Source organism: Theropithecus gelada, chromosome 5 (assembly GCF_003255815.1).
Source record: "Theropithecus gelada isolate Dixy chromosome 5, Tgel_1.0, whole genome shotgun sequence".
NCBI classification, from domain to species: domain Eukaryota; kingdom Metazoa; phylum Chordata; class Mammalia; order Primates; family Cercopithecidae; genus Theropithecus; species Theropithecus gelada.
The window spans coordinates 66981012-67008000 of NC_037672.1; the positions used below are offsets into that span (position 1 = coordinate 66981012).

Here is a 26989-nt window from a genome sequence, read left to right on the forward strand (position 1 = left end):
CATGAAACAAATGGATCTAAATGGTGTCAAAAGTTGTCTATAGTGAAGGTCATGGTGTGCCAACCAGATCCCCTTCCAGGTCTGTTTGTTAATCCCCCCAGCTGGCGGGAGTGTTGGTGGCAGATAGTCGCAGTTGAGCTTCCTTTCTGGGACTTGCCATGGAGTGGAGAAAGCTGTCTTGCCTGAATTTATGTCCCTGTGGGGTGAGGGTGAGGAGACAGGTGAACCTGTAATTTCACCAACTTAAGACAAAGCTGAAGGGGCACCTCAGACTCAGAGGTCCTCACAGGATTGGCTGAGACCTTTGCTGCCACTGTACGACAGTTCCAACTTGCCCCCTGCCCAATCCTGCTTCTTTCTCTCCCTTTCAGGTGCCGATCCCAAATTCACTTTCCAATAAGCCTCCTGCACACAAATCTCCATTTTGGAGAATGATCTTCAGGTTTCTGATCTGTGAGAGGTTTTCCCCAACATATATTCCACTAGAAAAAATAGTAATCATTTTATTAAAGTATGTCTGGAATTGGATACCTTGATTTTTAAAGTTGGAAATGTATTTTTTGTTGTCTAACTTTATTATGCAAAAACGGTATATCAGTTTTATTTAGAATTTTAAAAATTACTACCAAGGTTGAAAATATTCTTACATATTCATTTACTAGTTATACTTTTTCTTTCATAAAATGTCTGTAGGCATGAATATTTCTGAACCTGACCTTTTAACGTCATCCAGACCAATAACTGTTTATTTTCTACCTTTCCTACCTCTTTGACATGGTGCACAGCAGAGGATTTTGAAGCATGCTGATCTTGTTTACTGTCAGGGTTTAAGACACTATTCCATTCTTCAATCTCCCAAATTCCTAGAAGGACCTATTAATAAAATTGGGTAGAACGCTGGGTTGAAAATATGCTAAATGTAAATAGGTTTTTTATTAAAGAGCAATAAACATACTTCATTACTTCTTTTGCTTGTTTAAGTTTTTTGAGCTTGTGACTTCAACTTTTCCAAGGCTGGGCTATTTACTCTGGATGTAGGACTACATACTTCAGGACTAAATGTGCAGACATAACACTCAGTATTCATAACCCTGTATTGCGACCCTCTTCAGACTGACAAAAAACTTCAGCTTTCATCTGACTTCATAGAAAAGATTATATAGACTTAAGGATATTTGGAAGTCTTTTCAAAAGTCAGAAACACTTTTATATCACTCCAAACTACAATTGACATTTAAAAACTTGATTATGCAAAGAACTTCGTCTCTAGGACAGGAATTACCAAATGCCAAAAATAACTCAATTGAGACCTAGAATCTTTTCCTAGCTCTCAGAGAAGTGATGTTAGTAGGATTAGTTAACAGGCCAGAGTACCCCTTTTGAGCAAAGACAGCGTAGGTGATTAATGGTATATTTGGAAACAGGCACCACTTGACTTAGGATGGTTTAACTTGAGAACTTTCATCTTTATAGGCTTATCATAAGTAGGGCTTTAATCATAAAGAACAAATTTTTATTTATGATTACCTAACAGTTGAAACTGATGTTCTCTCAGAATAAAGTCAATGCAAATAATTAGTGATAAGACAATGTGATGTGCTAATTTGAGAGGTGGAAACATTGTGATGATATGGATTCATGATTGGCTAAAGAACATGCCCTTGAACTAAGCTATAAATTTTGGCAAGGGCAGTAATTATCTCTTTTTAAAACTCTTACAAACAGAGCTTGTGAAAACGTCACAGAAACATGATAAATGGAGTAAAAGATGGTTTGAACATTCCAAAAGAGAACCGATTATCAAATTATCAGATTTTAGTGCAAGCTGAAAGGGTTGATATAGAGAAGTTAGCTGAAGTCTTTGAAAATGAGCTACTGTTCAAGATGGGTGTTTAATTTTTGAAAAGGAAACAGGAGATCTCTGTAAGAGAAGTCACCTGAAAACTCCTCCCTTAGAATTGACCATTCATCTTCACTAGCTTATCAGTGGAAAATTTTGCCCCAGGCAATCCAAATATTGAACATTTCTAGGTCCCTGGAGCAAAGAGAATTGCGGAATCTGACTATTTAGAAACCTAGGAGGAAAAGGTGGCCTCTTTAGTCCACTGGACTCTCATTTTCAGGAACTAAACAATTAGCCCATATCCTACCTCATCACAGATATTTTCAAATGCAGATTTATATCACGTGTTTGGTTTTACATACTAAATATATTTTTATGAAAGTGTGTATACAAAGTGTAGGGGTTTTTCTTTTCATGAGTATTTGGCATTTTAATTAAGCGAAATGGGATTTTAGGGACAAAACTCAAATTTATAAAACTTCAACTAATTTAGCTGTCATCCAGAAACTTTATTGTAAATAATTTGTCAACAAGATCTGCATTTCTAATTTCAGTTTGTCATTCCTTCTGAGGCACAGAGAAAGGAAAAGAAAAATGACCGTTAATGTTTGTTGAGCGCTATGCACAAAGGATCTTATTTAGTCCTTAGAAACAACAGTGCCAAATAAGACTTATTATCTGTGGATTTTTAGGTGAGGAACTGGAGGCTATGGGAGATTGAGTTATGTGCCCAAGGTCATTAAAGACAGTAACTTGCAGACCTGAGACTTAACTGCGGTTTTATGTTCACACGCCAATTTGCCAATGATCTATCCAACACGAAGATAAAGGTGTGGCATGAAGTTATTAGTTTGAAAGTAAACGTTGTGAGTCTAGACTGGGCACGGTGGCTCACGCCTGTAATCCCAGCACTTTGGGAGGCCGAGGCGGGTTGATTACCCGAGGCCAGGAATCTGCGACCTGCCTGACCAATATGGTAAAGCCCCGTCCCTACTAAAAATACAAGAAAATTAGCCGGGCGTGGTGGCGGGCGCCTGTGATCCCGGCTACTCGAGGCTGAGGCAGGAGAAGCGCTTGAACTGCGAGGCGGAGGTTGTGGTGAGCCGAGATGGCGCCATTGCACTCTACCCTGGGGGACAGAATGAGACTCGTCTCAAAACAAACAAACAAACAAAAATCACTGTGAGTTTTACTTTGTTTTATCCTACAGGATGCCTAGCTTAGGGCTGGATATATAATAGATGAACAATAGGAAGGTGAGGAGATGGATAAAGCATGGACTTGGGAACTATAGCACTCAGGCTCCAGAGTCAAACCCTTGGGCTGAAATCCTTGATTCACCACTAACCAAACAGGTTACCTTGGGTGAGTAACTTTTACTTCCTAGTTGTGCCTCAGTTTCCTCCATGGTAATGTCATGGGATCCTTGGGGTGTTTTGCCAGCTAACCTCTGTGGCTGGTGGCACCTTCTGCCTGAGCATTGTTCACGCCTGCTGGGCTTGTTCCGCCCACTCGGCCTAGTGGGCTACGCTTGGCTCATGCTACTTGCTCAGATCCCACACCTGCCAAGGGTGAGCCAGGCATGGAGCTGCAAAGAGTGTGTGGGTGAGTGAGTGCGTGGTCTGGCCACTGTGCACAGCCAGGCATGCTGGCTGTTGCGGCAGGGCAGGCTGCTCCTTGCGCCAGGACAGGTGCCAGCCCCGTGCAAGACTGCGGCTGGAGATGGACCCCATGCAGCTTCTGCTGTGGACACTTGCATCTGGACGAGCGGGATGTGTTGATGCCCAGAAGCTTGGAAATGCCAGGAACTGCAGGGCCTCAAAGAGGGTGTCACAGTCCTGGCTCATGGAGCCCCTAGGTCTGGGCTCCCTGAAAGGCCCCAGCTCTTCTCTCCTTGTTGCCCACAGCATGGTGAGGTGGCAGGGATATTTCAGTCCTGTTTGTGTTATGACTCTTTCAGTCCTGCCATTTGGCAGGTCCTGAGTTCTTGTCCGGCATCCAGGAAGAAAGAGCTATGTAGAAAACTGGAGGGTGAAAAAGGCAGAAAGGAACTTCATTCAGAGGCAGAACAGCTCTCAGGAGACCCACAGTGAGTAACTCCTTTCCACAGACAGGTCGTCCCATTGATTGTCCAGTTCTCAGTAAAGAGGAGACCTGCAGTGGGTAGCTCCTTTCCGCAGGCAGGTTGTCCCCATATCTGTTGGATGCTGGTGAATCCAGGGTTTTTATAGGCTCAGAAGGGAGGAAGTCCATGCTGATTGGTTCATGGACGGCCATGGGTGGGCCTGGAAAAAGTATAAATTCTCACTCCTGGCCAGGGACTTCACCTGGAACTGGCCGGCCCTCAGGCTTCAGGCCATCCCTGGCTTGAAGGTGGGGTTTCACAAGGGACCCACCCTTTTCAGCCCAGGAACCTATCTGCCTCCTGCCATCAATGCGCCATCCATGGTGCCCAGGCTGTTCCTGCCAAAGGGTGCAGGCCCACCCCAAGCAGCCCTCAGCACCCCGTCATCCTCCCTCCCATGCTGGTTAATGCCCAAAGTCCAGAGGAGGCTGAGGTGGCAGGGGGCTAGTGTTTCAGTGTTGCCCTGAGCACGTGCACACCCAGCCAGGTTGCAGTAGTGCCTGGGCTTGGCCACAACTTTGCTCCAGCCCAGAATGGGCACCAGGAGCCGGAGCAGGCACTTTCAAGCCTGTGGGGGGAGGGAACTTCCTGGATTCCGGAAAGCGCAGTGATGCCTGGGTCCAGAACCCTGGCTGGGCGGCTGCAGCTGTGCCAGGGATTGCGGGGCTCCTGTCCTACCAACTGGATAAGGGCCGGGGCTCCCGCCTGTTCCCAGCCCTGCCAGCTCCGAGAGCACAGCCCGGGCCATGCCTCCCAGCCTGCAGTTAGCATCCTCACAGGGGCTGCTCCAGACAGGCCAGAGCCACCATCAGTAGAATGGGGATAAAATACTTATCTTTTAGGGTAGTTGTGAGGATTGAGTTGATCCTGATAAAACACTTAGAATAGTATCTGGCACATAATAAGTGCTCAGTGAATATTAGCTTTTATCATGATTAATCAGATTTTACTACACTGTGGCTGTGTTCAACTTGAATGTCTCAGTTTCATCATCTGTAAAATGAGGAAAATCATTTACCTTACATGGCAATTTTATATGGCAATAATATGCTTTTATTATTTCTAAATAAAATATTTTATTATGCTGTGGATCTAATGAAACAACATTTGTACATTTGCTCTGTGCCAGGTACTATTCTATTCATTTCATAACAGCCTAATAAGGCAGATGCCATTCTGATCCCCATTTTACAGATGAAAAAACTGAGGAAACAAGAGATTAAACAAATTTTTCAGGGTCACACAACTGGCAATTAGCTCAGCCAAGATTCAAACCCAGACACAGTAGCTCCACAGTAGTCTAAGTCTATGATGACTACACTATGCTATGGATCTAATGAAATAACATTTGTAAAGAACCTGCCCAGTTCCTGACGTAGAGTAGAAGCTTAGTAGATGCGAGCTCTTTGCCTATCTTTTCAATAAATACCCTTTGAAATTCTCATGGAATGCAAAATGATATAAATTTTTCAGCTGGCCTACATGGTTTACTAAAATGTCCGATTTTAAGTAATAGTGGCTTCCCTGTACTCTTGGAAGGCACACAGAAATATGTGAACACACCTCTCTCTGATTAGGCCCACCTTGGATCATCTTTTCTGTTGACACTTAGGAATTTCAGTCAGCAAGACATCAACATGCACTCATGTGAGTGCAGTGATATCCTGCAGAGCAGCTGTCAATGATGACAGTTTGGAACAGAACAGCTGGAGGGCAGACCTGAGTTTCTAATGACTGAGAACAAGTCATGGAAATAAGGCAGCCAAAGGGCTCGTGGCTGACAGTGGTGTGCACCTCTCCACGTTGCTGTTCTGGGTTTCTTGATGGGGATGCCATAAAAATTGTAGGTGATACAATTCTGGGTTGTGCAGGACTGTCCTGAGCAAATCAACCTGGACTATTTCTTTCACTGTAGCAATTGCAGCATCCTTGACTCCCAGATACTAAATGCCAGTAACTACATCAGTCATAGTAACAACTAAAAAACACAACTAAGAGATGCTGCCACACTTTGTTGCCCTGGGGGAAGATATGGTGTTATCACCCCTATTAAGAACTGAATCCTGTGGGGTCTTTTGGGTTTACCTAGGCTTATGTGTAGAAGGTTGCGTCTTCAGTATTATCTCCCTTCTCAAAATTGGGTGCAGTATCCCAGCATTAGCACCACCTGGGAGGTTATTACAAATGCAAATCTTAGACTCCACCTGAAAACTATGAATTAGAATCTGCATTTTGACAAGATCTCCAGTAATTTGCATGTGCATTAGAGTTTGAGAAACATTTCCATACTAGGTAGAACATAGATTTTGGAGTAAGAAGGTCCAGGGTTAAAATTCAGACTCTGACTCTCACTAGTTGTGTAACCATGGGAATGTCACTTAAACTGTCTAAGCCTCAGTTTTCTGCTCTCTGAAAAGATCTTAATTTCTCATGTGTAGGCACATAACAGGCATTCAACAAATGTCATTTCTCTTCTCTTCAACCTTCCATCAGAAAACATAGTCAAGAAAACCACTCTAGCTCTTTGGATATCATTAGGGAATTATTACCATAGGATAGTGTGGCAAGGTAAAGAAAGATGACTACTTTCTCTCTTTTTCCACGAAGACATACTATATGTCAAGTTCCAGTTGTGGCATTGCAGACGCTGGAAGAGGGGTTCTTCTGGCTGTGACCAGGGTTAGAAAAGGCCAGTACACCTGGTTCAAACAGGTCAGTTAGGAGGAACAAATCAAATTTCCCAGATGAAATCTGGGACTGATGGCAAAGGAGAGATCTTCACAGGGAGAGCCCAGAGAACAAATTCAGGCCCAGGAAGTCAGTTAGGCAGATGGTGGGGCATGAGTATCAGAGAGACATCTGGAAAAAAGGAAGAGAGGAAACACTTATCAGGACGCTTTCATATCCTTTGGCCTTATCCTCTTCTTGCTCCTTGTGTACCCTGCACGTTGCTCTACCAAAAGGTGCCCATTATACACTACAGAATTGTAGATTGGACTGTTTCATTAACAGATTCAAAGCATTTTGAGGATGAGTTTTTGAGAGGTCATGTCTTGTTTTATTGTTTCACCTAAATATTGTATGCAATGTCTAAGAAAGTATCTAGAACGTGTAAAATAATACTGTTTGTTAAGTGATTGAATGGATGAATGAATGTATGTTTTGCTTCCAACGTTGTAATTTCCATCACAGGCCGTTCCTTAGAGAAATCCATGGGGCTTTTAGGAGAGTAAACATTGAGACTCTCTGTGAACAAACGCATCCTTGTTGGTTTCAACTCGCATTTGCCTGTATAGCAGCCTGGATTTCCCACCTCCCCCTGTCTTCTTGCATCTAGTGTCTCAAGCCTACGCTTCTCTATAGGAGAAACCAAGGGAAAAAGGATATAAAATTGTCAGAATTTTCAGTCTACCAGTTTTTCTTTGCTCATGGTTTGGCTATGGTTAGATTTAGAGTCTGTTACTTTTCAAGGACCAGCTGCCTAAGTTTCTAGGAGATCAAGGAGACTAGGAAAGAATGATTGTGCCGTTCTTTACTGAAAAGCCACCTGCCAGCCCCCTGGGATTGCTCAAATGGTCAGTGCCCCAAATTCTTGCTCAGGGATTTACCTGAACTGTGATAGATGAAGCATTGAGACTGGCCTATAGGAGACAGACATGAAATCCGGCCTCTCCACCCTTTGGAGGAGAAGCCAGCAGCCAGGTTACTCTGGAAACCCTTAGAAGGGGACAGGTAAAGGCCTCAGGTTGTGTTCCCTTGAGTAGAGCTCCTTGATGAACTTGACTTCTTTCTAGAAATGGATGTTCAGAAGGAGGATGTGACAACCCCTCAGACAGTCCCTGGGCCTAAGGACATGAGATTAATTGTCATCGAGGATTACTCATCCTATAAAAGTTAAGTGTATTTCATTTCACTGCTTATCAGCTCCAGAGCTTGTTATCAGTGGCCCAGTAAAAGCATCTGCAGCCTGACATGTGTATGAAATGGCTCATGGCACTTCTAAGTTGAAAGTGAATACATTTAAGAAAACCTTGTTCTTTCTCTCCCCCACACTTCCTGGCATGTCTTTTATCAACTCGTCCCTGTTTGAAGGATGCATAGGTCTTCTCAGAAGAGCTCAAGCAGAGATAGGAGAGCTGGGGGGAGTTAGTGGGCAGATGGGGGCATGGAACGGTCCATGGTTCTTCAGGCAGCAAGCCAAGGGCTGAGAATGGTTCTGAATCCCTTCTCTATTTTCTCCCCCACTTTTTCTTTACCTTTTTGATAAGGGTAGGTGAGGTGGGCTGGAAGGATGGGAGAGGAGAGAGAAAAAAAAAAACAATGAAAATAGGAAGGGGAATGTATTTGGGACATTACATGCAATGTGAGCTGGTCTTTCTTTTCAGTGGTAGAAACATTATTCAGTTTACTAACTCCCTTTTTCTTTCCTAGTACCCAAGTGTTAGCTGTATTTTGAAGACAGGTTTGAGTCACCCTGCCACATAAAGAACCAGGACCAAATGAAATGTCGACTGAGGACAAGAGGAACACGCAATGATTAGTGGAAGAAGAAAGTTATAAATACCAATATGGTCATATGACTAGGGGTAAAAGGGAATTTTTAGTAACTATGCATATTCTCTTGCTTGCTTTGATATGTATATGTGTGTGTGTATAAATCAGTTCTTTTTTCTGTCCTTTCTGATCTCCCCCTGTCCAACATAAAGTGAGTGAAAGTGGCTAACCCTATAATTTGGTATCAAAGGAAGATTGCATCTGAACTGGGAAAGGCATGAATATTTCCAGAGATAAAGCAACAGATGGAATGATGTGTCTTTCTTTTTAGGGAGAAGGTGTGTGCATCCTCAGTTGTGTAAGGAACAGTTGCATAATGTTACAGATAACATATTGTTGTTATTGACTTTTTGCCAAGTTCTCATTTGTGGTAACAGAGGTGGCCTGTGATTATTTGCTTACTTTTAGCTCAGCATTATCACCTTTCTAAGATCTTTGTAATACAGAGGAGAAGCCAGAAATTACATTTCTCGGAATACTCTTTCCCTTATGGCTCTGGCTAGAGTTTGTCTATGAGAGGTTCTCAGGCAAGATACGGAAGATGGAAAAAAGGCAAAGCCATTCTTCTTCAGAAACAGTTGCCATCAGGTGTGTGGGCAGGTGTAACTTTCCAGTGAGCTCTTGAGAACCATTCACTTTACTGTTGTAGCCTGAGATGGTGGCCGTTTTCCAGAAACCCTGGGATTTTAGCAATTATCTACCGGTGGTTTCCCTAACCTTTTCTCCTGCTCTCTCAAAGTCTGTATGAGAAACTAAGTTTTATAGGAAATCCACAACTTTGTATCAATACTTTTAACATATATTCCAGAAATACACAGAGCAGTGTCTTGGTTTCTCATGTCAAACCTCTGAATGTCCTGGCACAGGGGCTGGCAGTGAGCATTTGTCTCTTACCACCTGACAACACTTGGCTTACGACCGGTGTGAACTTTTCAACACTCTTCTCAGTGGTGTTTGTGGCAGCAAATTCTGTCCAAATGCCAAGGGAGAAATGGCTAGTGGGAGAAAAAGACAGTAGTCTAGACTGTCTCATTACAGCTGCCTAGACTGTCTCATTACAGCTGCTGTATGGATCTGGTCACAAGGGAAGGGTCAGCCTGGAGTGCCCTGCTGTTGAGCTGGTGGTTATCGGATCAGTGACTTTGACTGGAAGTGCCATGGTGTAGACAGAGACAAGTCAGAATCTGCCAGGTCATCGGTTCTGAGGGTGCCACTGTTTTCAAAAAATCCCAAGCCACCATCCTGACAAACATGAATGTGTAAAGGCTCAATCAACCACAGAGCTGCCTAGTTGTGGGTGCCCTTAAAATAGGCCCTTTGGGCCATTCTAGAAACCTTTCTTCAGGGAGAAAGCTGCTTCTGCATTGGGTGCTCAACTTTGGCTTCAGGTTGTCTCACATGGCTGGGCATGTTTGATGGGCAGCAGCACGTACATGTCAAGAATCTCTGGCATGGAGTGAGAATTTGGCTTGGGAGTGGTCCAGAGCATGGACCCTGGAGACCCATGGTCCCCATTTCAATTCTGTCCCACCGCTGTGTGACCTTGGGCAATTTTCTCCACCTCTTTGGCCCTTAGTTTTCTCTTCTGTACAATGGAGATGTTAATAATATCTATTTCACAGGGATGTTAACCCAGGTAAAGTTCCTACAGCAGTATCTAGTTCATAGTAAGTGATATGTAAGAATAAGTTGTCATTATTATTACTACCCTGAGGAAAGACAAGTTGGCCCGGTGATGGAATCTCAGGTTAAGATCAGGGAGTGACTCCGAGGGCAGCATCTCTAGCCTAGGTTGCCATGAATTCACATCTGATTCCTGGGAAGAGCAGGGAGGCTGTAAGTTGAAATTAAGAGAAGTTTTCACCAAAATTCTGTGAGACAATGGGGCTCTGTGCTGGCGTCCTGACAGGAGGGAAGGCAGTCTCCCCCTTGGCAAAGAACACAGCCATAGATGTGGGAGTCAGCAGAAAGCGACAGTGTCTGGCAGGGGATATGTGCTTTAAGAGCTGACTGGGCTTGCTCTGGACTGCATGCTAGACACCCTTGAGACTGCCTGAAATAGCTGAGAGGGACTTCAGCAATTTCTGCAAGGGGTGGAAGGTCTCATATGATCATGAGGTATGAGGGTCTTAATACCCAGATAAGATTTACATTGGACACTTATCCTTTGGGTGATAAAAGACCAAGGGCTCTGGTGCCAGATGGACATGGTTTGAACCCCACCTCTGCCACTTACTAAACTGTAAATACTTGGAGGGTAGGGACTATTTTGTTCATTACAGAGTACATAGAAGGATTTAGTATGTGGATGAACAAATGTAACATTCTGGAACTTCAGTTTCCCCATCTGTAAAATGGAGATAATGTAATGACCACTAAAGCAGATGCAAGGATTATACTAGATAATGCTCACAGACACCCAAGTTCCCTAAAGAATATTATACTCCTTTTTTTTGTGGTAATTATTGAATATTTTGCTTAGGATAAAAATTCAGTACATTTGTTGAGTCAAACTGATTAATGGTGTTTTGGTGCAGTAAATGTAGTCTACATCTGCCAAAGACTAGATCCTTTAAAGGAAGCGATCATGCTTCTTATTGGTTTTTCCCAATATGATCAGTGCTTTTAAAAGTCATTTATGATTCAGTGCTTTCTGACAAAAGTCAAAATGTAGCCAGCTATTGTAGAGTACTATCGAATTTTGGAGGAGTAAAAGATCACAGATATGTTACTAAATAATCTAAATAGATTATTATCTGACCTAGAAAACCTATACTATAGGAAAAATTAGATTTGGACACAAAAATTCATAATATGTAAACACCACACATTCTTATAAGCCTTTGCTTTCTATGCCCATTTAAGGTAACTTTCTGACCAATCCTCATTCAGGCAAGCTTGGAATAATAGGGTTTTTAGTTGCTTTTGTGCCCATGAAATGGCCCTCAAGAAATGACCAAATAATTAATGGAAAGGGCCTGTTTCATGCTCAATCCTCATTCCAGTCAATCCTCCATGCTATGTCACTGAAAGCGAGTAACTAAACTTATGAAATCTGACCAAGTAACTAAACCTATTAAACCTGACCTTAAGTTTATACCCATCATCTAATCAACAAGTTCTAGTTTGTAGGTGATCCATTCCTTTCCTATGGAACAAAATGAATGGGTTTTGCTGCTGCTCTTTTCTTTGGAATCAGAATCATCTTCAGTTAGCTTTGGGGGTTGAAATTACATTTTGGATGACTGAAATTGCCTGCTATTTAACTGTCAGATAAGGATGAGTATGCTGAATTTAATTTTTAAAGGGGAGTGAAGCAAGTGTCAAATGTGTCACTAGTGCCAATATGCCTTAATATGACATGATTATGTATTGCTATCAACTCATTGAATCAAAGTGTTTGTTTTTACATCTATTTTATAAGGCCCAGAGTATATTTGGGAGTAAAATCACTGCTTGAAAAGTTTATTCAATTCTGACATTCTTCAATTCTGTTTCAAGGTCAGAGAGCCCTTTCTGCTATGCAGAAAATATTTACTGGTGTGGGATACATTTTCTTTAAGAACAAGTCAGAACTACTTAATATGAGCAGTGTTGAGCATATCAATCAAGTGGTTTAAATAACAAAATATATCAAAATGTGAATCACCCACAGCCAGACGGAAGCTTTTATCAACTTTAATTGATATAATTATAATTGGTATGCAATATGTCTTACAACAAATGTGGATACAATGACATCAAATATCAAAGAAGTTTCCCATCTTTCCATCTTTAAATGACTTCAGCTAACTCACCCCAAGAGAGAAATCTGGCATTGATCTCTTCGTTAGCATTATTACCAACATCAACTAGCACTATTAAAATCAAAGATGAAATGGTACATTCATTTGCCAAAAAAAAAAAAAAGGTTAAAGGCAAAGAAGGTGAATCAACGTGCAAATTAGCGTCTGGCCCAATTGCAAAATTCATTTCCTGGATGCGAGGGATTGAACCATGCACACTTGCAACAAGATGAAGGGCAAACAGATGACATCAAATCAAAATCAACCCCACAAATAATCCAGAAGACCTCAGATGGTAAAGGCCAGAGGTCTACGTCTACTGCTGTTAGTGCTCAGGTGTCCATCCTGTTTTCCCTAATCTCCTGATTCTGATTCAAGAGTCTTTGAGACCTATGTCCTAGGCCATCCTTTCATCTAGAAATGGAAACCATTGCTGTGACCCCAGGCATGGTCAATCCTGCAGTGATTCAGCTGCACAAAAGGGTAGTCCAGAGCTTAGATAGCTGTCTGATGTGGCTAGGACACAACTGTCATGTTAGAGAATAAGTAAAAACAACACACTAGTATCATAGCAAACAAGAAACTGGGATCACTTATACATCTATGTAATAGTCAAACTGTCTGTAAGTATTTTTCTCCAGAAACTGAAAATACCGTAGACGTAATTTTATTAATCCTCACAACACATCTGTGAGGTAGTATGGGGTGAGATCAATATGAAAGCATCACCCCCATTTTAGAAATGAAGACACAGACGTGCAGGGAGGGCAGGAGATTTCACTGTGGCCACAGAAAAAGAAAACAAAGTAGAATCCCGCTCTTTCATCATCTGCAGTCGATGGTTGAAAAGAGGCAGCTTGCCTCCCTCCTGCTCTGACATTCTCTCTAAAGTGTTATGACTAGACCTATCCACGGATGGGACATGGTTGTATAGACCCACTGGAGCCATTTCCCTTAGGTAGACCTGAACAGGTGTTCTCCCTGAGGTCAAGGACGTCAATTTTCGGTATATATTTCAGATATATGTGTGTGTGTGTGTGTGTTTTAAGTAACATTTGTATAATACAGTTGCTAAAATCCTTTGGCCAATTCAAAAGCAGAAAAGATACATTTGGCAAAATAAGGTTCAACCCTTACATATTTTACACTCACATAACATAAGAAGTGTTAGAATTGTTATGGGAAACTGTCGCCTTGCTGAATACATCTGCTCTAGGCCCACAACTCTCTCTTTGCCACACACATTTGGAAGCCAATAAGAGCAACAAACCCATTATGTGCCCTTGCACAGCAGCAGCCTTCAGTAAGAAAAAAAATGCCTGCTTGAGTTCACAGTTTATAGAAGGCCATGGTTCCTGGGAAGAGGCTTGCCCCAGCATTTACGGCAGAGGCAGCAATCAGACGTGCACCTCTCCAAAGGTGTTTCACAAACACTGTGTCAAAATGTTTTTGGCCAAGGGAGAACACAACACATGGAATGTCTTGTTTTTATCTGCTTTTCCTTTGCCAAACTGAAAGCCCTATGATGGGGGTGGGGAAAGAGAGACAGTTACTCAAGCCAAGCACGGCCAGAAGGGGCACCCTTGGTCATTTGCTGCCCTTTTTTTCTGACAAGGTGACTTTTTTGGTTGTTGTTTTCAATATTCAGAGATATCACGATTCCAGTAAGCCCCCTCCTCAGTACCCACTCTGGTTGTAAAACACTGCTGGGGCTTGCTCATTCTCCGTTTGCACTTAGAGAGTTTAGGAATAATTTTTTTTCAGAATTACTCCAGTGTGTGGGTTGGCAGGTTGTAGAAAGTGGCAGTGCCCCTATTGTCTCTGAGACCAGAGGGGTTTAGAAAAGCAAGGGTGGTTTTCATGTCAGTGCTTTGCCGGGCCACAGCCAGAGACAGGATGAGCCGGGGTCAAGTTTCTGTAAACTAAACAGTCATGACAGCATGGTCCAACTTGAGAAACAAAAGTCCATTTTCAGGTTCTTTATGACACCGTAGGACAATATAACACATTTTGAAGTCAGACCCAATGTTTGTTTTCTACTACATAAAATCAGGACATAGATGCTGCTTGCTAATGTCAGCTGTTACAAGAAGACAGAGTTGTAGCCACGAAATAAAGCTCTCTAGGAAGCACACAGAAATAAAAAGGTCACCATGCATACCAAGAACAACCCACCAGCCAATAAACTAAACACTTTGGAGATAAAAACTTAACAGATCATTTCACTTCATTAACAGTAAAACGTATCACTGATCTGTGAGTGTCTTGTTCTGTCACAGTGGGCACTGTGATAAATCAGGGCTTCTCAGTCTCAGCACTATTGATATTCTGGGGTGGATGATTCTTTGCTGTTGCAGGTTATGCTGTGCATGGTAGGATGTTTGGCAGCATTCCTGGTCTCTAGTAGCACCCCCAAGTCATGACGATGAAAAGTGTTACCAGACATTTTTGAAAGTCCCTAGGGTGGAGGCAGGGGGCAAAATCACCTGCGGGCTGAGAATGATTGCAATACACGGATGCCAACAAAGAGGAACAATTCTTTCTCAAAATTTATTGTGCAGAACTTTAAGACTATACCCAGAGCTGCTCATTTATTAAAGGGAAGAATTAGTAAGGTCAGTGTGTGGGAAGAATAAACGGATTAATCATAGTCTGTTTCCTATGAAAATGCCTCATTGAGTAATTGCAGCTAGACCAGTGCCTCTTTTTTGTTTTGTTTTGTTTTTAAGCAGTTTACAGCCATTATCCAACAGACAGGAAAGCAGTGGACCAGTTGCTGTGTGGGTATAAAGCAAAGAGTTTCTGGGCTCCTCCAAGCTGTGGATGTCTCCGGCCATTATCGACAGCTGATTCTCACTAGTCCTAATGAGGTACTCAGTGCAGGTTAGCCTCCTTCTCCCCCCGCCAGCTTCTCTTCCACTTCCCCACGCTGTACATGCCTCTCCCTTTCTCTCTATAACTCAGCTCATCTCATAGCCTTTTTCTTTGGAAATGCAACTCTGCTGATCATTTGTGGGCTGGGATCCCAGCTGCCTTTTGAACAGAACAGACATCCTTTGTAGGCCTGGAGGGGAGAACAGGTAGGGGCACACTGAGATCCCCCAGCAACCTGCGAGATTCTGCCCCGTGACCTGCTGGCCTCCTCCAGGGCACTTCCTATTTTCATCTTTCATTAATTAGGCAGCTAAGAAGCTGCTTTCCAGCTTGTAAAGCCAAGTAGGCAGCATCCTGTCAGAAACAACCAGATAAACAGAGATGAAAAAGGAATCTGAGAAAACCCTGCTCTCTCCCATGCAGGGTGAAATCCTCATAGAGCTCATTTCCTTTTCCCTCATTAATATTTAATGTAATTTCCTAAATAGAAGTTTAAGAAATAACACAAATGAAATGTTCCCCTGAAAGTAACCCCTGACAAAACAACCCAAATCCTCCTCCTCGGTCCTTCTCAAAGTGGGTCCTGCAGTGGGGAAAGAAGCCTCCACCATGGTGGTCTGGCCTGGCTGGTGCAAGGCTGGCCCACTTCAGCGGCAAATCAGCCTCCACTCACCTTTAAAGAATGGTTTTTTTGTACCAGAAAGGGGAAGTTGTAGCAGCCAGAGGAGAGGGAGGAAAACAAAAACAACCATACCAACAAAACAGGACTTAAGATTGTCGTTCAATGCGCATCAGGTACTTATTAATTCTACTGGATAAGCACTTATAAATAAAGAACAGTTCATCCTCATCCCAGGCCATATTCCGTTGTTAGGAGTCATCGTACAGGGGGTTGTTGTAGTTTCCCCAGGACCCGTAGTCGTGGTCGTCCAAAAGCCTTCCATAGGAGGAATGCCTGGTGGAGAAACAGAAGAGGGTGGTGATTACTTGGAAAATCATCCATCTGAGGACAGCGTAATGCCCTGCACTGAACTGGGGATGCTTACGGGGCAAAAGAGAGGCAAAGGTGTGATGCTGTCACTAGGACAACAGACCCACCCACTGTGGAGGCCCCGGTCTACCAAACACCCTGTCAGTGACAACTCTTCCTGCTAGGATCCCGACTGGCACGTTCTGTTGGGATCATCTGAGTCCTTGTCGTCTTCTGGATCTCCAGTGCTGGGGAAGGAAGAGGAGGCTCCATTTCCATAGTAATTTAATAAGAAGAGATGGGAAAGGGAAGCTTGCATTCCTAACATTCTGACTTAGGTTCTGGGCTTAATTTTCCCTGAAATAATGGTGACACAACCACAACCACTGTTGCTATCACCACCTCTCCTGACATTTATATTGTCTTATAATTTATGAAGTGCTTCTATATTTAGTTTTTACTTGATCCTTAGAATAAAGCCATGGGGCAGGTATAGTTTATACTTATTTCTCTGACAAGGAAAATGGGGCTCAGAGATGTTACTTGAAGAGCCCAAAGTCATCCAACTAAGCTGTCAGCCAAATCCCCATCTCCTGTATCTAAATCCAGCACTCAGAGTTCAAGTTCCCAGAGTCTCATTAGCACCTTAGTTGAATGGTAATATGGGTTAAGCAGAATTTGGTGGATAATTAATTGTGAGACCCTCTCTCATAATTAATAATACATCTATAAGAAATGAAATCAGATTGTTATCACTCCTCTGTTCAAAACCTTTGAATGGATCCTCCTTTCAGAGTAAAAGCCAAGTCATTAAAATGCCTTGCAAAGCCCTATGGGGTCTGGCCCCAGGTACTTTTCTGAGCATACCAGCCCCTATTAAAGGACCCTTGCTCCCTCTGCTACAACCATACTTGTCTCCTTCTCCTCACTCTCATGCCTGACACAACTTTGTCTCAGGGCCTCTGCACTGACTATTCCCTTGGCTTGGAACAATTGTCCTCCAGTTCTCCACACAGCTCATTCTTTCATTTCCTTCAAGTCTTTGCTCAAATGTCATCTTTTCAGTGAGGCCTTCCTTCACAACTTGATATGGTTTGGCTGCGTCCCCACCCAAATCTCATCTTGAACTGCAACTCCCACAGTCCCCACATGTCGTGGGAGGAACCCTGTGGGAGGTGATCAAATTATGGGGGCGGGTCTTTCCTGTGCTGTTCTCATGATAGTCAATGAGTCTCGTGAGATCTGATGGTTCTGTACGCGGGAGTTTCCCTGAACAAGCTTTCTCTTTTTTTGACTGCTGCCATCCACATAAGATGTGACTTGTGCCTCTTTGCCTTCCGCCATGATTTTGAGGCTTTCCCAGCCACATGGAACTGTTAAGTACAATTCAACCTCTTTCTTTTGTAAATTGCTCAGTCTCGAGTATGTTTATCAGAAATGTGAAAACGGACTAAAACACAATTCAATTTAAGTTTTCAACCCCCACCCCAGACTCCCAGCTTAATATTTCTCATAGTACTCATCACCTTCTAACACATGATATAATTTACTTGTTATTGCTTCTCTTCCCTAACTAGACTATAACCCCCATGCAGGTATGGATTATTTGCCTGTTGTGTTTATTCTTAGCTCTAACTCCAGCACCCAGAAGAATATCTGACACATAGTAAGTCCTCAATATGTGTTTATGAAAGAAACAGTGATTGTAAAAAATAAATCCAGAGTTCCCCTCAAAACTGATCTGTTCATAAGACGGGAGCTTCCTGGAAAGGAATATGGTCATTTTAAGACTAAAACCAATGGCAGGATTAGAAGAACATCACAAAATGAGCATTTGTTACCTCTAAGGCTCATGCTAGCATATAAATTATTATACCTTGCCACTGGAAATCATGTATGCTAGATACAGCACAAAAAATGACCACTCCCACTAATTTTTATCTCAGCTAGATGTGAAAATTAAACAAAATGAAAACACAATTCGAAGGTGCAAAAGCATTTGGTATACTTTTGTCTGTGCTAAAATAATTGCTACTGCACTTTTGAAGCTTATTTACATCTGCCAGGTATTTGCAAAAAGATGATTTTTTTTTTTCTTTTTGCAAAGAACTAGACCTTGGCTGTGCTCATTTCAAACTCTTAGCCTTCAAAATTCTGATTTATGTCCTGAAGGCTGACTCAGCTGACCTAATCTAAGTACCCGAAAACCTGAAGATGTTCCACAATTTACTTTGCTTTCCATAAAGGCTCACATTCATTTCTGTGGGTGTGGGAATGAAAGAGACCACAAATAGAAACCCAGAAACACCACTGCTTCTTTGATCTATAGAAATAAGGGAGGTCGTTTTGGTAAACAAAGGTCATGGGCTGTCTATGGCCCAAATTTAAAACCTCCAGTTCCAATCAAGTCCTTTAGCAGGATAGTTGAGAAATGGAAGCTATAGAATGAACAAGTTAAAACCTTGTAACTAAAGCCCTGGAGCCCTGCCTAAATTTCAGCATAACTTACTGCTGCAAGCCTGGCAAACATCTACTTAATAAACATGCTGCTTTATTGATAGGGTACTCCTGCTTCACCTTTGTATGGTAATTGAACTTCTCACAGAATTTTTATATCTATCATATAATTTTATTCCCATAAAATGCAAGTTTGGTCAATAAATGTATGTCCTTGAATAAGTTTTTAACCCCCTGTTTCTTCATCTATATAATGGAGAAACTTTTTAAAAAATTGCTTTATGGTTGTTAGGAGGATTAAATAAGGTAATGAATATAAAAGGCTTGCCACATAGTAAATGCACACTGAATGTTGGCCAATATTGTTTTTAAATTTTTAATATGATAAATCTTATACAAGCACATGGTGAATCTGCCAAATAGTAAAAAATGTCATTGAATGAAAAGTGAACCTCCCTCCCACTAGGAACTCTTGAAACTATATCCCAGGCATAGTTATAAAACCAGTTTCTTACATGATTGTTATTGTATTTGAATTTTTAAAATTTATTAATATGTTGGAATGGGGATTAGAGGTTTAAAAATCTTCGGGCTGTCAGGTTTTACTGGCTATGGTTATCTTAGGCAAGACTATTTGGTTAATGTTATATCTGAATCTCCTATATTGTAAGACACATCTATACAAACACTAGTAAAATAAAGGAGAAAGACTGGCCTTTACTTTCCATTTTTTTTTGTTCTTGTTGTTGTTGTTTTTTTTTTTTTTTTTTTTTTTTTTGCCTTCCCATTGAAGAAACAGTGAGTTGAGTAAAATGCTGATAAGTGAGGAAAGATATACAAGAGATATGGATGAACCAAAATTGGGGATGTACTGAACCCACAGGGCTTATTTACCACATTAATGAGCTTAAACAGGAAAAATTGGGTGTGCAGGGATTCCAGCCAGGTTTGGATAAATTGGATACTATTGTAGTAAGAGTAAGACAAACACATTTTTTTTGTATGTGTGATAAGAGAACAATAATTAGTAAGCATGTTAAACTTTCTCTCTAGGTCAGATGGCTTACTATTGGCAGACAATCATCACAGAAAAGGTCTACACATTGGCACATCTGTTTATTTGTAAACTAGTTCAGTGCCACAAGGTAGCTAGTAAAAGTCTGTGTGGTTTAACAGATTCCCATGGCTTCCCCTTCCCCAAACCCTGGTTCTTCTTGATTAGGAGTAAACAAATGTTATTGCTGCACCCCCAAACTTTCCTATTCAGACTCATTAACTCATCCAATAATGTTCATTAAGCAACTACTATGCCAGAGACTTGATATTGTTCTAGTGGAGGAAACTGGTAGAGAATGCACTGATTCCAGTACAGGGAAGCACATGGTATGAGGGAAGCATGCACAGCAAGGAACTCAGTATGGAGAAGTGGGAGAAGGCTTCCCAGAGAAGGTCTCTCTTGAGCTGGACAACTTGAAATTAGCCAGATGAGAAAGGGGTGAACCAAACACCTCTCACAGAAGGATCAGCATGTTCAAAATTCCAAAGGCGATATATCTGAAACAGGACAACATATCTGAAATATATACGAAACAACAAGGCAATCTCTCTGAGAAACTCTACAGCAGAGAGTGTGTTTGGAGTGGGTAAAACACTCAAAGTGTGATCCTTGGACCAGCAGCACTGACATCACCTTTGAGCTAGTTAGAAAAGTAAATGCAAGGGCCCCACCTGGACCTACTGAATCAGAATCTATGGGGATGAGACCCAGGAAATTGTGTTTTTAATAAGCTCTCCCATTGATTCTTATGCACACTAAAGTTTAAGAACCACTGAGGGAGAAAATGGAGTAAACAAGACCTACAGAACTCCAAAAGGTGACCTGAAAAAGTCAACTGTGTATAACAAATTCTAGAAGATCTCGGCCTTTATGGCTGGCTGGGCCTACTCTAACAACCAGAAGAAATCCAATTGTACAATATGCAATCACTAGAAGACATAAAGTAAAATAGGTGACATCTAACAAGAGATCTTAAAAGACAGGTCCTGTTGCGTTTATAAATCAAGATTGCATTTATTTTTGTGAAGAGAACACCCCATGTAGTCTGTCTGGGTCACTAGCACACCTAATTATAGCAACATCCACATCACCGGTCTTAGCAGATATGGTCTCCTGTGCAGGGAGATTATCTCTTGGTTGGACAGTTTTGAGCCAACTTAAACAAATCAAAACAGACTTATCTCATTCTTCAATCATCACTAATTAAAGACACTTCTGCAAAAGGCAGGCAGGGGCTTTGCTTTCTTTTAAAGTTGCAAACAAACCCTGGCATAAAGACTGCTCAGAGATAGTTTCCATTTATAAATGTGTAACATGGATGCAACTTCACAGGCGTTTCAGAACAGCACTAATGAAACTGCCAAACTGGAACATGGAAGACCAACATATCAATATTCAATTAGGAAATGAGCTGTTGTACCATCTTTCTCCTCCTCCTCTCCCCTCTCCTTTGAATTCCTGTGCCTACTGAATGGAAATGGTAGGATGGACACTGCGCTCCCAACCTCACAGCCTATGTGTTGGTGGTTACCAGTTCACTGAGTCCCTATTTGCTAAGCGCTATTCTAACAATGACTACAGCAGTAACAGTAATTGCCCTTCCATCATCCTCACCTCATACCAGGCACTGAACATTTATATGTATCATAATTTAATCTTTGTAACAATCTTGAGTTAGGTACTACTATTATTATAGTCTCATTTTACATGAAGAAACTGAGCACAGAGTGATTAAAAAACTTGCCCCAGGCTGGGCGCGGTGGCCCACGCCTGTAATCCCGGCACTTTGGGAGGCCGAGGCAGGCGGATCACCAGGTTAGAAGCTCAAGACTATCCTGGCCAGTATGGTGAAACACTGTCTCTACTAAAAATACAAAAATTAGCCGGGTGTGGTGGCATGTGACTATAGTCTCAGCTACTCAGGAGGCTGAGGCAGGAGAATTGCTTGAACCCGGGAGGCGAAGGTTGCAGTGAGCCGAGATCACGCCACTGCACTCCAGCAGCCTGGACCACAGGGTGAGACTCCGTCTCAAAAAAAAAAGAAACTTGTCCCAGAGTGCATGTTCTTAGTCACCATGCTACAGTCACTCCAGTTACTCTGCATTCATTACTTCATTTCATCTTTAAAACAACCTTGAAAGATACATATTATTAGCTCTGTTTTTTGCAGATTGAAGAAATTGAGGATCAAGGAGTTAATAATTTGCTCAAGGCCGCCTAAATAGTAAGCAGAAGAGTCAGCATTAAACTTGACTGCAAAGCTCACATTTTTCCCTCCACACCACACTGCTGCAGGTTAAAAGCTGGGGTCATAAACCAAGAAGGACCCTGGGTTCAGGGCAGTTCATTTTATAAGTCACATCCAAAAGTGGCTCAGGTTACAAAAAGATGTGGTTCTACAGGCAGGGGTCACTGTGACAAAACTAGGGGTCATGGGTCCCTGGAGAAAGGGAGTGTGAAAAGCAGATGGCTCTTAAGTTTACAATGTCTTTAGAGGAAATGAGGATTTGGGAAGAAAGGTGAAAAGTCCCAACCCACTGTTAGCAGAGCTTGCCAAGCATTCTATTTTTCTGGTCATGAGGCTGCCTTTTCAAGCAGATTCTCCCCTTGCATTTGCAGAGAACTTGGCTGGGCCAGGGCCATATCCTATGGTTGCAGGTCAGAAGCTAATGGCTCCCTATGGGTTGTGATTTTAGTCACTTGCTGCTCCAGCCAAACCAGCTAAAAGACCACAGAAACAGACTTTTTGTTATGTTATTGTTTTTAGAAATCTGGAATGAAGAAAGAAGAGTAAGTTCCCAGCCAAAGCAAAGCCTATCCTTAGGAACATACATGCACACACACATGTCAATTGAAGTATTTTTGATGAATGATTAATGGGGCTTTCCGACAATCTGGCAAAATAACAGTTGAAGGGGTTTTAGCATAGCCTTAAGATTCATAACAACGATTAATCTCTTTATGTCATCATTTTACCGAAATAATTAATAGAGAGGCAGAAAGGGGTTTTCCTTAGGGGGTTTCTGAAACCCCTTAAGGGTCTAATAACTGTATCCATTCATTCTTAAGTTTATAGTGCTTAAACTTAAGTAGCATAATAGATAAATAGCAACCTTATATTTATGCCACTGTGGATCTTACTATATTTAGGAGACAGAAGCTGAATGGGGAAGAATAATAATGATTTATTCAATTTAATCATTGACTTAATTTATCTGGTGCTCTGAAGGCCTGGGGAAAATATGGCTTAAAATAAAATTTTAATCAGCACTCATCAGAGCAAATTGTAATGGCCTGCTAACAAAATTTTCCAAGCATGGTAAGTTCTGTGATGGCAGAACTGTGTCACATCACTGATGTGGCCTGGCACATGGCTGACGCTCTACAGCTGTCTATCAAGGACTGTCGTCCCGGGGCTCCTTCCAGTCTACCACTTTGATGATGATGATGATGTTGGCAGTGCTATGTACTTGCTTCCAAACAAAGCCACAAGGTAGAAACTACTGCCCTTATTTTACAGGTGAGGGAAATGAGGGTGAGTGGTGCTCTATGATATGCCTATGTCACAGTGCTGGAAATAGTAGAGCTAGGATTTGAACTGAGGTCTCCCTGCTTGTGGAGTCGGAATTGTTAATCACCGTTTTAGACTGCCTGCGTATAGCCAGTGTGGGTTTAGAGGTGGTAAACTTGAATTCTTGCCAAAGTGAAGAGGAAGAGTCCTTCCAGTTACTTCCGTACCGTTTTGGGGAAGTGTGTAGCAAGAAGGAAGTGTTTCTATTTCACTCCACAAGTCAGTGAAGGTTGTATTTTTGATACTGTAGCCCGTTAGGAACTCACCATTGGTGATTCTAAAATGACTCTAAAATGTATGTGTAAGTTCCTTTTTGGGGAGGAGGGGCAGAACATATTTTTCAACAGATACTTTGTTATAAAATGGAAACGAGGTTCCCAGAGTAGTTCATAAAAGCCAATTTAACTCATAATTAAAATACGGTGTATCTGCAGCAATAAACTAATAATTAAACCAGATGGAAAAAGGTACCATTCAGTAAGACATAATTTATAAAATTAAGTTGAGTGCTCAAGGACATGCAGACTTAATGAAGAGAAATATTTTTTTAAATCTGGGGGAAACTTCTGGATGCTTTTATAAAATGTTTTATTAGAAACAGATCATGTGGGCCCTTTCATTCCAATTTCTCTTCAAAACCTGGCTTTCCTGTTCTTTGTATCGTTGATGCAGGTGATACTGCAAGGCACTCTCATACTTGACATTATCAAGATTGATTTGGTGCACATTTAGAACACAAGATGGAGGGAGATGAAAGGGAAGGAGGAGGGAAGCGCTCCCAGTGGGCACTGGGTGGGGCTGGGCGATGAGTGGGGATGAGACGAGGCAGCAGCAGAGTGGATGTGTGCTCTGAGATGAGGAATCATATCCATGAGCTCTACATGGGAACAAGGGCAGGAGGGAAGGACAGGGTGGCACAGCTTCTTGAGGAAGAAGCATGGCTGCTGGGGGTACAAGTCACGGGTGTCTGTGTGTGTGCCACAGTGCCCATGGGATTGTGTGTCTTTATGTTTCATTGCTTATTTGTTCAATATATCAGGCACCGTCTTGGTCCCTAGCACTGTCCTCACAGACAAATCCAGGTCCTCAAGGGCCTTACATTTTTTTGTGGGGAAAAGAGACAATAAATAAGCAACACATATGCAAAAACAAAATGATAGCTAGAAAATAAAATAATAGACAGTGGTCATAGCCAGGATGGACTTAACAAGGCACTAAGAGAGTAAATAACACGGGCCCTGAACTGGAAAGGATATCTCTCAAAGGAAGTGAGATGAAAGTCAATGTACACAGCATGAGAAGGAGCTAGAAGAAGAGCATCTCAGGGAGGGACTAGCAGGATCCCAGGGCCTGGGGAAGGAAAGACAGAACCTGATGTGTCCTAAGAATTGGAGGGAGCTGGAGTGACTGGAGCTCAGGGCTTCTGAGGGAGAGAGGGATGTGATGATTGGAAAGAGGGAGGCAGGCATGGTCCAGGATGACTGAGGGCCATGCTGAGGAGTTACAATTTAATTCTCAGTGCAAGGGGAGCCACTGGGGTTTTTCAGGAAGGGAGTGACAGGGCAGAGGAGCTTACATAGAAATAGTTCTGGCTGCTGAGAGGAGAACGAATTGGAGGTCAAAGGTGAGTGTCCTCACCACGCAGCCTGTGTCTTTCTGTCCTTTGTTATGGGCACTGCACAGACTGGGAAGTAAGACGGTCACTTGCCATCTGGCATATTACAGCTGGAAGGACACTCAGAGACTGTGAGTAACGTGGTATTGAGACTTGATTTCACAGAGCAATAGAAGACATAAATGGAGGACTCACAGAGTATTGCAACTTCCTATTAGGCTAAAGAAAGTAAAATCTCAGCTACTATTACTTAATTTCATAGGAGAAAAGATATTTTAAAACCAAAAATATAAAGACATAATCACAGGGGAAAATAGTTTTATAGGAAAAGCCACACCTTCCTTATATTTTTTACATTTTGCATGAGAATCAGTGGAAACCTCATTAACAGATTGGGTACAAATCCACAGTTCGGTATTCAGAACATCAGAATTTAGGAACCATCGATCCCACCCTTCTACCCCCTTTCATAGATGAGAATAGGTGAGCTTTAGGAGGCATGTGGCTTTCCCAGGGTAATGAGGTACATTCAGGACAGAGAGCCTAGGCTTCAGTCTCCCGACTCCACGTTAATTCTTCTTCCATTGCATCATCATGCTGTATATCTCAGCTTACTACTTCTACTTTGCCAAGGTACATCTATACCTGTGTTGTGCGAAGCAGGAGAACACCCACCATTTTTCACTTCTCTGCCAATATTTCTGAGGGCTCAGATACCTATTAAGGAACAAGTATCCAGCAAAACAGCGCTCAGAACCAGAGCCCAATAACACAGAATCCTTTTCTTTAAAGAGAAGACGAAGCTGCGTCTCACCTGATCTTTAGGTAGGCCGCAACTCCAAACACCAGCAGCACCACGGCGATGACTGTCACGGTAATGGCGGCGATGCTGCCTGTGGGGGAGGAAGGGCACAGAAAAGAAGATACATGAGGATACGGGGCATCACGTGACTTTGGCGTGCATCGTATCCACCTTCTGCCTGATCCCATCTTTTCTCTGAAAGGGGAAAAAGCTACTTCAGATCATTCTGTATGACATTCACAGTTAGAATAAAACCCAGGATCTTAACTCTGTTACCAAAACACTTTTTATGCAGGTAAAATTGGGTAAATGATCAATATTTATCAAGACTTTTTGGCTGACCTGGAATTCAGAGAGGAGTACTTAGTCATATTTTGATTATCTTTTTAAGAATGACATCAATCTGTTGTTGTTGCTGCTGCTGTTGTTTGCAGGGGTAGTGGGTTTTACATTTCTTTTTGTCCTATTTTCTTCTTTTATGGGCTCTGCCTCTTCTTTCTACTACTTGTGAAATATTGAGAGACTTAGGATGTTTTATTCAAGGGTCACTACAAAGTAATGTGGTTGGTTTTTTCATAAAAATATCAGCAGTATCCACTTTAAAAGGGTCGCCTTGGTAGGAAATACACTAATTTTCATGAGGCAATCAAGTCAAAGCATTTTAAAACATTCCTCTGTGAGAAATATGTTCAGTTTTCATTCTTGAATAGTAAACTTGGTTTTATAGAGAATAAAGCAAAGTTTGATATATAGAATAAGGTCAGGTCTGATAGGTAACACTATTTTGTGTTTGTAGAAATATCCTGGTGCGATATAAAGTAATGTGAATGTTTTATTCTGTAGTTTGAAATCTGGTTCCAAAAGCAACTATTAATGGGCAGTTTAAAAAAACTCTTTGAGCATGTACCCATGTAAGAATAACCATACCTCCTCCAAATACTACTTTGAAGCACAACATGCTTTTTGTGTGAGCTTTGCATTAATAATGAATATACTTTAGTTTTATTTCACCTTAAAAATGGCAAGAATCAATTGGGTTCTTGTCCCCTAATACTTAAAGTGAGTTTTTGGCACTAAAGCTGGTGTTAGGGACCCCATTTACTCTTTTAGGCAACTGGGAAATTATTTACTAGTACTTCAACAAATGAATTGGACTCTTTTAAACACACTGCAAAGAGCACAAGAGATTTGGAGTCTGAATATGTGGATTTGAGTGTGGTCCAACTATTAGTAGCTGTGTGACCATGAACTATTTACTTAACCCTGACGACTCTTACACTACTTACCTGCTGAGACAGAGGAATAAGAGTGTTCTACCCATCTTGCATGATTTTAA

At 41.9% G+C, this 26989-nt stretch overlaps 1 protein-coding gene across 2 annotated transcripts in view; it reads right to left on the reverse strand.

The window, feature by feature from the left end:
* Nucleotides 1–12184: 12184 nt before the first annotated feature.
* The window catches only part of PARM1 (prostate androgen-regulated mucin-like protein 1), a 117346-nt gene continuing 102541 nt past the window's right edge, over nt 12185–26989 (reverse strand). The window contains exons 3-4 of one of the 2 annotated variants that reach the window (XM_025386488.1): nt 25666–25744; nt 12185–16136 (exon numbers count right to left, since the gene is read on the reverse strand). In XM_025386488.1, the coding sequence (XP_025242273.1) occupies nt 16052–16136; nt 25666–25744 (164 nt within the window). In that variant the 3' untranslated portion in view covers nt 12185–16051. The remainder of the gene's footprint in view (nt 16137–25665; nt 25745–26989) is intronic. The other variant, XM_025386487.1, reaches the window with a different exon arrangement.